The sequence below is a fragment of the Stigmatopora argus genome, chromosome 22 (assembly GCF_051989625.1).
Source record: "Stigmatopora argus isolate UIUO_Sarg chromosome 22, RoL_Sarg_1.0, whole genome shotgun sequence".
NCBI lineage: Eukaryota > Metazoa > Chordata > Actinopteri > Syngnathiformes > Syngnathidae > Stigmatopora > Stigmatopora argus.
Window position 1 is genome coordinate 8,098,573 of NC_135408.1, and position 11,868 is coordinate 8,110,440.

Genomic DNA, 11,868 nt, shown 5'->3' on the forward strand with positions numbered 1-11,868 from the left:
ATGTGGATTGCAAAGACAACACACCATCCATTCCTTTAAAATATCATTTATTGTATACAAATGACTGTACAATAGTACAATAATGCTCTTCCTCATGTTTCTCGTGTGGAGCAATTTACAATTTATGGATAAAACATACCATATGCAAACTACATTTTCACATTGTTCTGTCATTTTAACTTGGTCTCTGACTCAGATAATAAATAAATAATGTTGACTAATAAATATATATGAATTATAAAACTGTGGCATTGGTGTACTTTTTTAATTCTCTCTGCAACACCTAGATTATTAAATGGAACGTCTCTAAAATATAAAACCACTTTTAGTGAAAGTGAAGGATTCTAAGTGTTACCTGATAATGAAATTCAAGGAAGAGGACAGTAATGTCTCCAAACGTTTGTGAAACTGGAGGGCTTGGCTATGTGACAATGCGTGTGTGTGAGAGTGATAAATTAGCCTGTAACAATAGCTGGTCTGGCTCAAATCGGGATGTGAGAACTTATCTATGAGTTTAATATGCTCCACCGTCCCGCAGGAGGCCTCTCGGACCAAGGTGTGGAACTTCTGGTTCTCCGACGCCGAGCCCGTCCAAAAGCTGATGTCGAAACTGTAGAGCTCGGGGAAGAGAGAGTACGTGGTGAAGGGTGTCCCCGGAGTCGGACGGAGCACAAACTGTTGCGAGAAGCGTGGGTCGGGCGACCAGAGCAGACGCCAGTCTGGAATTGAGAACATGAGGACGGCCAGGAGGTCCAAATTTAAAGTCACAGTCACATTGAGGAGGCTGACGTCACTTGTGCTACTTGGGAGCACTTTGCCGATTAAACCCATGGGCTGCGCCGTCAGGTGTAGACCTTCCTGCTTGGTAACGATGGAGATGCCGTAAGGAGCGAGTAGATGTCCCAAACTTTGTTCCAGAACTTTTAGTGGCTCGTACTTTTTAGGAAGAAGACCGGTTAACAGGAGCTCGTGAAATGCCGGCAGACCCCAGTGGTTAACCGGTATGTTTTGGAACACAAGACCACTGATACCAAGTAAGTTTGTCTTCCAGTTGCCATTATTCTCCGCTTCGATTCCCTTCATATACTTATTTTCCATTTCTTCCTCCCTATTAGTCCACTCTGCTTTTTTAGCGACTTCTATTTGGGTGCTTAGTGAGGGGCGCAATATATAAAGAGCAGTTTCCTCCTCAAGGTCAACATCAGAGGAGCATAAAGACCTCATTGCTTCGACTCCCTTACAATTCATGACATTTTTTGCTGGCTTTGCACTCAAACTATCCTGATCTTTCAACTCCTCGGTAGTGTTACTACAAGCCTCTGTGCTCATCTCTTTCTGACACGCGTGAATCAGATACACAAGCGTAGGGTCGATGTCGGAGCAGCATAACTGCAATTGTTTGGTTGTGAGGAGGAGAGGGAGAGTCTCTGTCACCATGGCAACCGGCCACTTTTCTCGTAGTCTTTCAAGAATAAAATCTTGCACCAATTTGACAGGATGGACAGAATCGGAGGTGAGAAAGCCCCTGAGAACACACAAAACATAGTAAACAACTTGAATGGTAGTTTCGATTCCTAACAATGATAGTACATTCAAAATAGTGCTATTATACATCCAATATTTAACAGACAGTTTCTCGTGTCATTATCTAGCAATCAAGTTGTTTAATAAAAGTACATTGTATGTAACGTATTTTCTGGATGATGTCACACATTTTTTAAATTGTTGGGCTGTATTATTATTTTTTTCCACTCTGACAGCTGCAAGATTGTTATATAGGCTATAGTTATCGAAAAACTGTTAATATGCCCATTGTACCATTATTACTTTAACATATAATATTTGTTATTTGTTTCTGAAAGAAATCACCCAAAACTGGTTATTGAGGTCATAATACCGAAACATGTAATCGCTGAGCTCTGCAGGAATGCTGTACTGGATCGTCTCTTCTTCCACAGTTTCTTCCACTTTTAAGACTCGAGGGCAGCTGAAGGGGACGCTGCGAGTAAACACGTGGAGCAAAGCATTCTCCAAATGGAAGCCTTTATCCTGGCTCCTGTGGAAATAAAATGTTAAACCTACTTTCCAATCCCACATGAAAAGAACATGTTTTTATTGAACACTCACCTTTATATCTTACCTGTATCCCGTGCACTTGTAGGCCTGGTATTTCTCACTCTCAAAAGGGCGGACATCACTAAGGATGAGGTTTGCCTCTGCTGCCATGGCAACCACCTGCCAGCTGTTGTGCCGCTCTCGCCTGGGCTGGTCGGCGGGCGTGCCGCCTTGCCCATTGCACAGGGAAACGTGAACCTCTCCGTTTTCAGCTAACACTTGAGTGCAACTGCCAAGGAAGGACGCAAAGGTTTAAATTAGGGATGTCTGGTCATTTCTTGGCAACATTATTTTGTGATTTTGTGATTTTGGGGGGGGGGGGGCAGGATTGTCTACAAAACAATATTTCACTGCACATCATTTAATCTAAAAAGAAATAATGAATCTATTGCTCCATCACTATCAAGCCTTCCAATTATTTGTATAACGGTGTCTACTCTGCACTGCAAATCCACAACGCAATAAAGAAGCAATTTTTTACCTGAGAAAGAAGTCCTTGAGAAGTTGCCTGTTCTTTTTAACACCGCTCTTTCTCCCACAGTGAGGAAAGTTAAAGACCACACAATCAAACACATGCCCTCTGAGGGATGCACATTCCTCCAGCTTTGTGCAGTCTACCTCAAAAATCACTCTTCCACCTGCAACATAAAAGCAAATGTGGCATAGGCAACAGCACAGGAGCTATTTAAGAGCAACAAAAACAATGCTTACCTGAGTCCTTGATGCTCTGCGTGTTATTGAATGAGCCTTCCTGCCGCATTGCCTCCTCCTGCGGCTGTAGACAAGTGGCAGTGACGCTCACCTCTGGTGAAAAGTGACACAAAGCAGCAGAAAACGAGAAGTTCCCTTCTCCCACCAGCAAGACCGATTGTGAACGCGACATGATCATAAATTGATAGTTCACTGCCCTCTCCAGAAAAAAGGATTTTGCAGCTTTCTAAAAGTAATTATCTTCTTATCGCAAAGGATACCCGCGTGGGAGCTTGGCTGTTTTAGAAATTCGGTTGATCGTTAAGTTTACCCGTCAGATAGGGAAAAAAGCTTAAACTTATCGAGATTTACGGTACTTGATCTCTCGGAAGATCGTGATTAATCTTCTCATCCAAAGCCTTCGTTCTTATCACGTTACGACTATTGTTGTCCGGTAAGAAACAAGACATGTTATTTTAATTTCTTAATGTAAAAATAATAATTTCAGACAGTAATTAAACACTAACATAAACACGTTATATTTATGTTTTTAAATAAATTAAAAACATTTTAAAATTTCAAATGCAGCTCACAGATGAGGGTGCAGCGGTCATTTTTTTCAAGGGACATTTTATCCAGTGACACACAACAGCTGGAGGATCAGTTCCTTCATCCCACTCCTAAAAAAATCTTCGTTCTCAGCCAAATTTTGTTTGGTTTTCCAATGAATCGTTCCCGATTTCTCCCTGGAATTTAAGGTATAAAAATCCGGAACGTTACTATCAAAAAAAAGATGCACAAGCGCCCACTTTTGTTGATGCTAAGGTCATACAAGCTAACATGCCGTGTCAGGTGCACCCGAGTACAGCATCTTCCATGTGTGCTTCCAATTAATGATACTCTTTTGTTATTATATCTGTCAATACGCTGATTTTCAGAAAGCATTTGCACTAATCAATATTGGACGGAGCTTATTGTGGTCATGTTTGTTTGCGCTTTTTCCTAACCTGCACTTAACATAAAATGATGAATCCACATCACTTTAGGTTTAGGGGGTCATTTTAATGCAACTCATTTTTATGATGCGATGTGCACCTGGTTAATTCAAACGTGATGGTTGTGCGCCATTTTGAAAGACTGTTTTCTTCCAAAAGGTCTTGCAGCCCCCATGGGCAGTGTTCTGGCTTTGTCTCCCGGTGCGGGCCATCAGAACTGGCCTTTTTCTACAGACCCCCCTCTTTCGCGGTGGGATGCGCATCCTGCTCATTGGTACACCCCACCACGCTGGGAGAGGAGAGATGGACGTCTACCTAACCCAGGCAGTTTTCACTCCCTTCACAGAAGTTGCAAAGGTTTGCTTAACATGCAATTTTCATTCATCCATTTTCCATCTCGCTTACCCTCATCCGTATTTTTCTCCTCCTCCCAGATGTGTTTCCTCAACAGATTGAGGGAGTCAAGATGATTGTCAATAAAACTCTAAGCAGCTTCTTTAAGGTGATGCTCGCCACTTTTCATTGAATTGGAATTTTGCTCAGATGTAGATAGAATGTAGTAATGTAGTAATACAACCATGGATATGTTTGTCTTCAGGTTAGTCACACCCTCCACCTCAGTGCTGTCAGTCCTTCATACTATCGATTTCATGTGGAGCACCTGCAGTCTGATGATTACAGCAAAGACAAAGTAAACATTAGTCACAATTGTGAGTGTGTATGTGTTGTAGAGATACACACAAGTTGTATATTGATGCTTTATCAACCTCCAGGATGCTCCCGCACTGATCGGTGAGATGGATTCCTCGGGCAGTCTAAATGCTCATGCTTTGCTGCATCTGACTGAACGTGTACGAGCCAGATCGGTCTTTCAGGTAAAAAAAAGACCATATTTTTAAAATATTATCTGTTTTCCCCAAATTGACAATGCACTACAGAATTCATATCTTCTTACGTATGAATTGTGGTTGTGTTGATTGACCTAAAAACTATTTTGTTGTAGGGTAACTGTATTATAGTGTAACGGTAACAAGCTCCAAAAAGAAATTGATCCTTCATCAAAACAATACAACCACTAATAAGTCAAATTAAACAATAAGTACAGTGTTAAATGACAAATGCGGAACAAATCCGCCCTAAAATAATCAGGTGTGCCTAATCTATGAAAATATAACCGTAATTTAATTGAAGTTTGGTGTCCAAGCTAATACATGTGGACAGAACAATGGTTCAGTCACACGGTATTGCTGAACGCAATATATGCAACTTATTCTGGGTGTGACATGTTCCGTTTGGAATTCTTTTTGAGTGGGTGAGGCCTTGGCAGCTGAGAAAGGAAGAATAAATAGCATCCAATTTCATTATTTTTTCTGTCATTTTTTAAAATTAATTTGTGTCCAAAATATAATTTGCTCTCATTTTAAAGTCGCCTGCTGTAGTAAGACCTTCAATTTATAATTTTAACACAAAAAGTCATTTCAATTGCGGTTGTAGTCCAAAAATACAGAATTCTGTAGTCTCTCCTGTAAAACGAAATTTTTGTTTTTTAATGATACCACATTTTTTATTTTGATTTAGACCCAGCAGTCCCAGTTTGTAACGTGGCAGTTTGAAACAGAGTACAGGGGGAGTGACTTCACTGCTGCTGTCACCGTGGCTAATCCGGATGTTCTTAGAGAATCAGGTACACTTGCAATGTCAGCCGGGGTCACTGTCCTCCAACTTGAGAGCTACATTGTGTCTCAACATTGTGTGTCCTTTCCCCACACAGTTATTCTAGTGGCTCACTTTCTACAAAGTGTGTCCTCTAATCTGGTATTAGGAGGTGAGCTGGTCTACCACCGAGGCAGAGCAGAAGAGGGTGGAATACTCACACTGGCTGGACAGTATTCAAGTGGGATTTCCTTGTGAATTAAGTAAATGTAGCCGTGATATTGATTCAACCGTTGAAGGATCTCACAGAACTTTCTGTCCCTCTTTGTGTTCAGGACCAAATTGGGTGGCGACACTGAACGCTGGGAAAGGAGGAGCCCATGCTAGCTACTATCACCGAGCCAACAAGCAGGTATTGGATCTACCAGGACATCAGTTCATTTAGGTTTCATTACTAATGCATGGATGTGATCTGTGGGCTACTAGATCCAAGTTGGGGTGGAATTTGAAGCCAGTACCAGAACTCAGGAGACGACAACATCATTTGGATACCAGATGGAACTACCAGAGGCTAACATGGTCTTTCGAGGTATGACTTTTAATCAGACTTGTTTTGATTGCCACGAGAATTTTTTAAGATTGTTCCTGCCATTTTCTTGCAGGTATGATAAACAGTCGCTGCATCATTGGTGGAGTGCTGGAGAAGCGATTAAGCCCACTCCCTGCCACTCTAATTTTGGGTGCCTTTGTCAACCACCGTGGTGACAAACTCCAAGTAGGTCTGGGTGTCAATGTGGGACATTAGTCTTCTTTTTTAATGCTGGAATGACATCTGACATTGACAACTGTAATGTTGAGGGGGGAGTCCCAGAAACTGCTTCAGGGACTCAGTCTTGATTCAATCCTTTTCGTTGAGTCAACTGTGAAAAAGAGCACCCTATTATGGTCTTCAATTGCAGAACAGTTCCTCAAATCAATGCACCCTCTTTCAATCTACCTCTGAAACCAAGGGGGATTATTTATTTTGTATTTTTTTGCTCTCCAGTTAAGCAGAAATACTAATGCTATTTATTATTTATTTATTCTCTTAATGTGTGCAGCAGAATTCTGATTTAATAACACAACCATATCTATATAAAAAATCAGTTTTGTATTAGCAACAACAAGGTCAAACACAATTAGTTAAGCAGCTGCTACTTTTTGGGCATTTGTGCAAAAATCCCAAAAACACAAACAGCAATAAAAATGTTTGTGGATTTTGAAATCAATATACTGTATGTTGGAAAAATGGGAAAAATCGATCCAAAGGGATATATGTGAGGACCAAGTGATGAATTATACAGGAGGTTTGTACAGTACTTTTCTTTTCATGCACTATTGCATGATCTGATCATTATTTATGTATTCGTTGTGTTATTTATCCTATTAACAAAGCCATGTGTAAAGGTGTGTATATTTTTAAATTGGATTATTAAACGCTTTTATTTCTATTGTATATCATCGTTTAATTTTTCTAGCAATCAGTGCACAGGACAAGACATCTGCACTTACATCCAAAACTAGAGCTTTATGAAGAATTCACCAAGGCGTAGTCACTGCAAAAAATATATATATTTAAATCAATAATACTGCTATTTTTTGTCAAAGGATGTTTTTTTTTACAGTTGTAGTATTATCTTTTTATATCTGATTTGAAAAGTGGATTCAAATTGCGTGAAAACGATTTCTTATTCAAACGTCTTAATGTGTTCACTGTTGACATTAAAAGAAATGTTCATTTCATTTTAATTAGAAATTTAAATCTACCTATAAAACAGACAAATGGTTACGTTGTTGAAGCCTGTGAAACAATGCCACCAACCTAAAACAAGGGATCCCAAATAATATTTTAATAGAAAGCCGTATAAATGTCTTTGCTGTACATTCATAAATACAATATTTATATAAACTGTACACTTGCTTATGTTAGAAAATGCTATTTCTGATCAGTTCAACGTGGATGTTTCTATCTCATTATGTGTTATTTGTCTTTAAAAAGAGATGAGAAAAATCCTCTTCCTCCTTCGCCTTTCAATTTGAGAGATTTGCTTCTCTGGAGTCCTCCTGAGCTCCTTCGCTCTTGTTCAACTGCCTTTAGTCTGTCCTCCTCCTTCTGCAGCACCTGTTGATTGATCACCAAGCGCATATCCTCCTGCCAGACAAAATGTCAGACTTAATATCCAACTTTTTGTGGCATTGTGCTGCCCACTGACTGTTTATATTTCAGTCTATTTTAGGCATACCTGCCAAGCGTCAAGCTCTTGGGAGAGCGCCACTTTGTGTTGGATGGTGTTGAGAAGCTGTTTCGTCAATAATTCCTTCTCCTGCCGCACCGTGGCAAACTCACACTCGAGCGAACTGGAAATAGGTGAGTTCACCATGATAATTATCAAGTAGGATATTTTTAGCAACATGGTGTGTAGCGTTGTTACCTATAACTTGGCGCTCCTGGTCTGTTTTGAAATGGCTTGATTTCCTCTCTCAGTGATTCCAGTTCTACTCGTTGGGATTGCACCTGAGACGGGGTGGATATCAAACATCAGTCATGCGAGATAATAACAACACATTGAAAAGGACACTCTCTTCTTGCTCATTTGCGTATGGGAGCTTGATTAAAAAGGCAATTTGACATATACTAATATACATTGCAGCACGGTGGTTGCAAATCACTATTATTGTTGTTAATGGAATGTGTTTGAGTGTAGTCTATTTTTAGTTTGTCATAGTCCTATTTATGCTAAGAGGGCGGATAAGCGAAGTTTTTACAAACCTCCTCTTTCAGTGCTGCTATCTCATCATCTCTTGCTTGTAATGCCACCGAGTGGGATAGTAGTGCATCTTTGGCCTGTAGATTATAGGGAAGAGGGGTAGATTTAGGTCCTAATTGCAACTTTTTTTGATTCAACAATAAAGGCATAAATACACCTCCATAGATGGGCATACATATTTCATAGATGCGACAAAATATTAGGCGGTTTAGGTGTACATTGGTCAATGCATTCAAAATTCAGCAAAAGCGCAATTGCTTATTAGTGGTTAATACGCAGAAAAAAATAGAAATGTGAGCTTTTTGTGTATGTGTGTGCGTCCACTTTATGTACCTGAGATTGCTGAATTTCACTAAGCAGCGATAGAGGTTGTGTGTGCGTAATGTCCAGGGTGCTCTCTTCTCCCAGGCTCAGGGCATTTTGCTGCAGAGAGCGATTTATGGTACGCAACTCAAACACCACCCCTTGTTCCTGCTCTAGCTACACAAACACACACACACACACACACACACACACACACACACACACACAGTGAGTGACATATTACACTCCGAGGTCTACCAGTACAATGGTCGACTTTGTGTGTTAGTACCCCGTTATTAGTGAGGGGGATGAGTGAAGACAAAGACCACCCAATGGCTACAATTTGAGCACCCATTGTCTCAGGCCGGCCATTTACCTCTGACTCTTTTTCCTTCAGTTGCACCTGCAGCTCGGACACTCTGTCCCTCATGACGTCCCGCTCAGAGCGTAGCCTGTCGCTGTCTTCCTGGGAAGCCTTCAGCTGGGCTTCCATGTGACAAAGGCGCCCCTTCAAAACTCGGCTCTGTAGAGTGAAAAGTTACAGCATGAATTAACAGGTAGTGTTTCATACTGTTTTTTTATTTTTATTAAACTACTGTTGATTTCTATATATAATATTTTTGTTCTCCCCATTGGCATTCCATTCAAATTGAATATTAACCCACAAACAAGTACTGTACTATCTTTCGGGGTGCTATTGACAGTACATAGGACTCACAACATTTATAGCCATACCACTCAATGCCATTGACAGCCGTATATACATTATATTATATCATATATAGAATCACCCAACAGCAAAACTACCATCACAATTTCTCCATAAAGGGGTGTCATTTTCGTAAACTGAAAACTATTTGAAAGTTTTAAAACACTTTCCACCGGGGACTTTGTGGGGAAAGCAGTACTCAAGACTTTTGTCCTTCTTTCTAAAGAGGAGACTTTACATAACATGCTTATAAAGGTGTGCCAGTGATATTTATACCTCGGCTAGAGTGTTTTCTAATTGCGTGGAGCTGATACTCCGACTAAAGGAGGAGTCGTCCATCTCTTCTCTCAGCGTGCGAATCTCAGTCCTCAAGGAATGTTCCAGCGTCACAGCCTACAAAGGTACGGTACCAAAGTGGAAAAGTTGACAACTCCAAAAACCAGTTCCTCGACATTGCTTTTGCTTTGAATTTCCTTCCGCCTCCTCTGGTGCTATGAGTGCATCGTCAAGACCGGAGTGTTAAAACCCGCTCGATGGGTGGTGATGTGAAACACACCTCCGATAGCTGTTCCACTAAGCGTTGGTTATGATTGGATAACTGGGTTAGTTGTTCACTCTCATCTCTACGCCGGTCCCGCCCCTGAGAATGATGGCGGTCTAATTCGGATCGCAAAGCGGCCAAATCTCCATTCAGTTCGGCTTCTTTCTGTCCAGACGCCAGTTCGTTCATCTCCATTCTTCTTTGTATAACGTGCTTCTGTTGCTGTAACATCTGAAATATTCAATGCAACACTTACATTTCAATGACATGGATTTTTTGGCAATATTTATGCATCAAAACTAAATTGACTGTAGTAATCATAGATATATATTAATCCATCATTTTAGTGGGTGGGTGGGAAAATGAACATTTATGGTTTCTTGTCATTATTGTTCTTGTTTCCAATTTGAGATACTCATGTACCAATGCATTAATTCCACCAATTTGATGTAGTTTAATACAGAGCTGTTTAAAATAGGGGCATTTTAATGAAAATATTGTGCCGTTTTGATTAGAGGGATATTTGTTAACAGTGTTTTTCAGCGTGTTAAAGATTTGCTGCGGTTACATAGCTGCACTACTTGATACTTTGCGGTGTTTTAATATTTTGCTTCCTGGTAGCTACTCACAAGGTTGGTACGTTCAGCAACTTTTGAAAATCTTCAAGTGAATAAAAGCACTTGAATGTTTTGAACCAAAAGCTACACTTGGGTGAAAACCACAGACTGTATATCGAATAATACATTTACCTCCACTTCTCTTTCTTTCTCCTCCAGAGCTGCGGCCAATTCCTCATTCTTCTCCAGTAGAGCCTGTCCTAGCTCTGCGGCCAGAATCAAGTCCGTCTCTATGTCCCCCCTGCTGTCGATGCTCCTGGGATCTGAAGTCACCGTTGGAAGGGCGAAGGAGAGCGAGATCGAGGAGGACGACGAGAGGGGGAAAAAAGAGTCCTCCAGGCTGGGAGAAGGGACACTGTTCTTCCTCGGGCTGAGCATGATATCGAGTTTGAAGGCGTCAGCCGGAGAACATTGTCCTAGGAATGACAGGTAGGTGGGCAAACCCCCCAAAAGTCCTTCACAGCAGTGATTTGTTCGTTATTCAATTAGTCGTGGTGAATTGCTCTCTACTGAGAACCAGAATGTCCTGACGCTGGTGTTATTCCCAAGTCTTGTCCTGTTAGGGACAAGAACACAGTCCAACTATAAATATAGGGCAGAAGACATAAAGGTTCCCTCTGGCTGTTTTCTAGTCACCTAATCTCTATTCTCCTTTGTCTGAGAGTCGCTTTTGTCACGTTCTGACCGAAATTCCACATCCACTAATACTGCAGTCATTGTTTTGATCCACTCGCAGAATTCCCATTTTTCCGCCTAATAGGTCAACAAAAGTTTCCACAAAATAAACCTTTACTCAATCCTTGCTAATCTGATTGAGACAATTTCATCGCATTGACTTTCAAAGATAAAGTTTCTGATAACAAAGCGTGAATTTGCCTTTTTGGCACGCGATATTATCCAACGTGAGTGTTATGAATGAAGAGTTTGTCATGTTTTCCTTCTTTGTTTGGGATTGTAAAGCAGGCAAAATATTCATATAAACCACTCACTACTATATTGAAAAACACAAAAATAAAGGAGCAAGTCAATCAAAACTTTATTTGAGGAACTTGTGTTTAATTTTTATCACTCTAACCATGCAGCCTGTTCCTTATTCCCAGTTTTCTCTGATTGGAACCACAATAATCCTTAATATTGCCATATTTCTCATTGTAATTCTAATAGATGGACAAAAATAGTCTAATGTCAGTCACACTATCCTTCAATTGAACTTAGAGAGCCAAAAATCAGCCTTACCTGAGCGTGCTCACTGGCGACTCAAGCCAAAGAATAATAGTCTTCCTGTTTGGTGAGTGTGTGTTTGCATAGGAGAGGTTGTGCTGGTTCCCTTGGCAGTGCAGTGCACGTATGTAAATACAGGTAGAAGCTCCACCTCTTGGAAAAGAGGTGGGGAAGAATCAGGAAGAAAGCAGCAAAAGATGTCCAGAAAGTCTGACAT

The 11,868-nt window shown here is 40.7% G+C and overlaps 3 protein-coding genes across 5 annotated transcripts; 1 reads left to right on the forward strand and 2 right to left on the reverse strand.

Moving 5' to 3' along the window:
* Positions 1–30: 30 nt before the first annotated feature.
* Positions 31–3,241, reverse strand: fdxacb1 (ferredoxin-fold anticodon binding domain containing 1). The gene is made up of 5 exons (XM_077592407.1): positions 2,827–3,241; positions 2,597–2,753; positions 2,141–2,344; positions 1,898–2,056; positions 31–1,525 (listed from the first exon to the last, which is right to left on the reverse strand). Exons 1-5 carry the CDS (start codon positions 3,002–3,004, stop codon positions 352–354), a joined length of 1,872 nt encoding a protein of 623 aa, XP_077448533.1. The 5' UTR covers positions 3,005–3,241; the 3' UTR covers positions 31–351.
* A 198-nt stretch (positions 3,242–3,439) lies between these two features.
* Positions 3,440–7,704, forward strand: LOC144067712 (mitochondrial import receptor subunit TOM40B). The gene is made up of 10 exons (XM_077591574.1): positions 3,440–3,563; positions 3,960–4,157; positions 4,235–4,302; positions 4,399–4,491; positions 4,574–4,675; positions 5,379–5,484; positions 5,572–5,694; positions 5,789–5,865; positions 5,940–6,042; positions 6,116–7,704. Exons 2-10 carry the CDS (start codon positions 3,974–3,976, stop codon positions 6,256–6,258), a joined length of 999 nt encoding a protein of 332 aa, XP_077447700.1. The 5' UTR covers positions 3,440–3,563; positions 3,960–3,973; the 3' UTR covers positions 6,259–7,704.
* Positions 7,321–11,767, reverse strand: bicdl2 (BICD family like cargo adaptor 2). 3 transcript variants are annotated; one of them, XM_077591570.1, is made up of 10 exons: positions 11,667–11,767; positions 10,563–10,986; positions 9,829–10,044; positions 9,549–9,665; positions 8,940–9,086; positions 8,594–8,740; positions 8,263–8,337; positions 7,925–8,007; positions 7,736–7,850; positions 7,321–7,644 (listed from the first exon to the last, which is right to left on the reverse strand). In XM_077591570.1, exons 2-10 carry the CDS (start codon positions 10,806–10,808, stop codon positions 7,474–7,476), a joined length of 1,317 nt encoding a protein of 438 aa, XP_077447696.1. In that variant the 5' UTR covers positions 10,809–10,986; positions 11,667–11,767; the 3' UTR covers positions 7,321–7,473. The 3 variants fall into 3 exon arrangements, with proteins under 3 accessions (XP_077447696.1, XP_077447698.1, XP_077447699.1); XM_077591572.1 differs by lacking the exon at positions 11,667–11,767 and adding an exon at positions 11,067–11,175; XM_077591573.1 differs by lacking the exon at positions 8,594–8,740.
* Between the last annotated feature and the right edge of the window lie 101 nt (positions 11,768–11,868).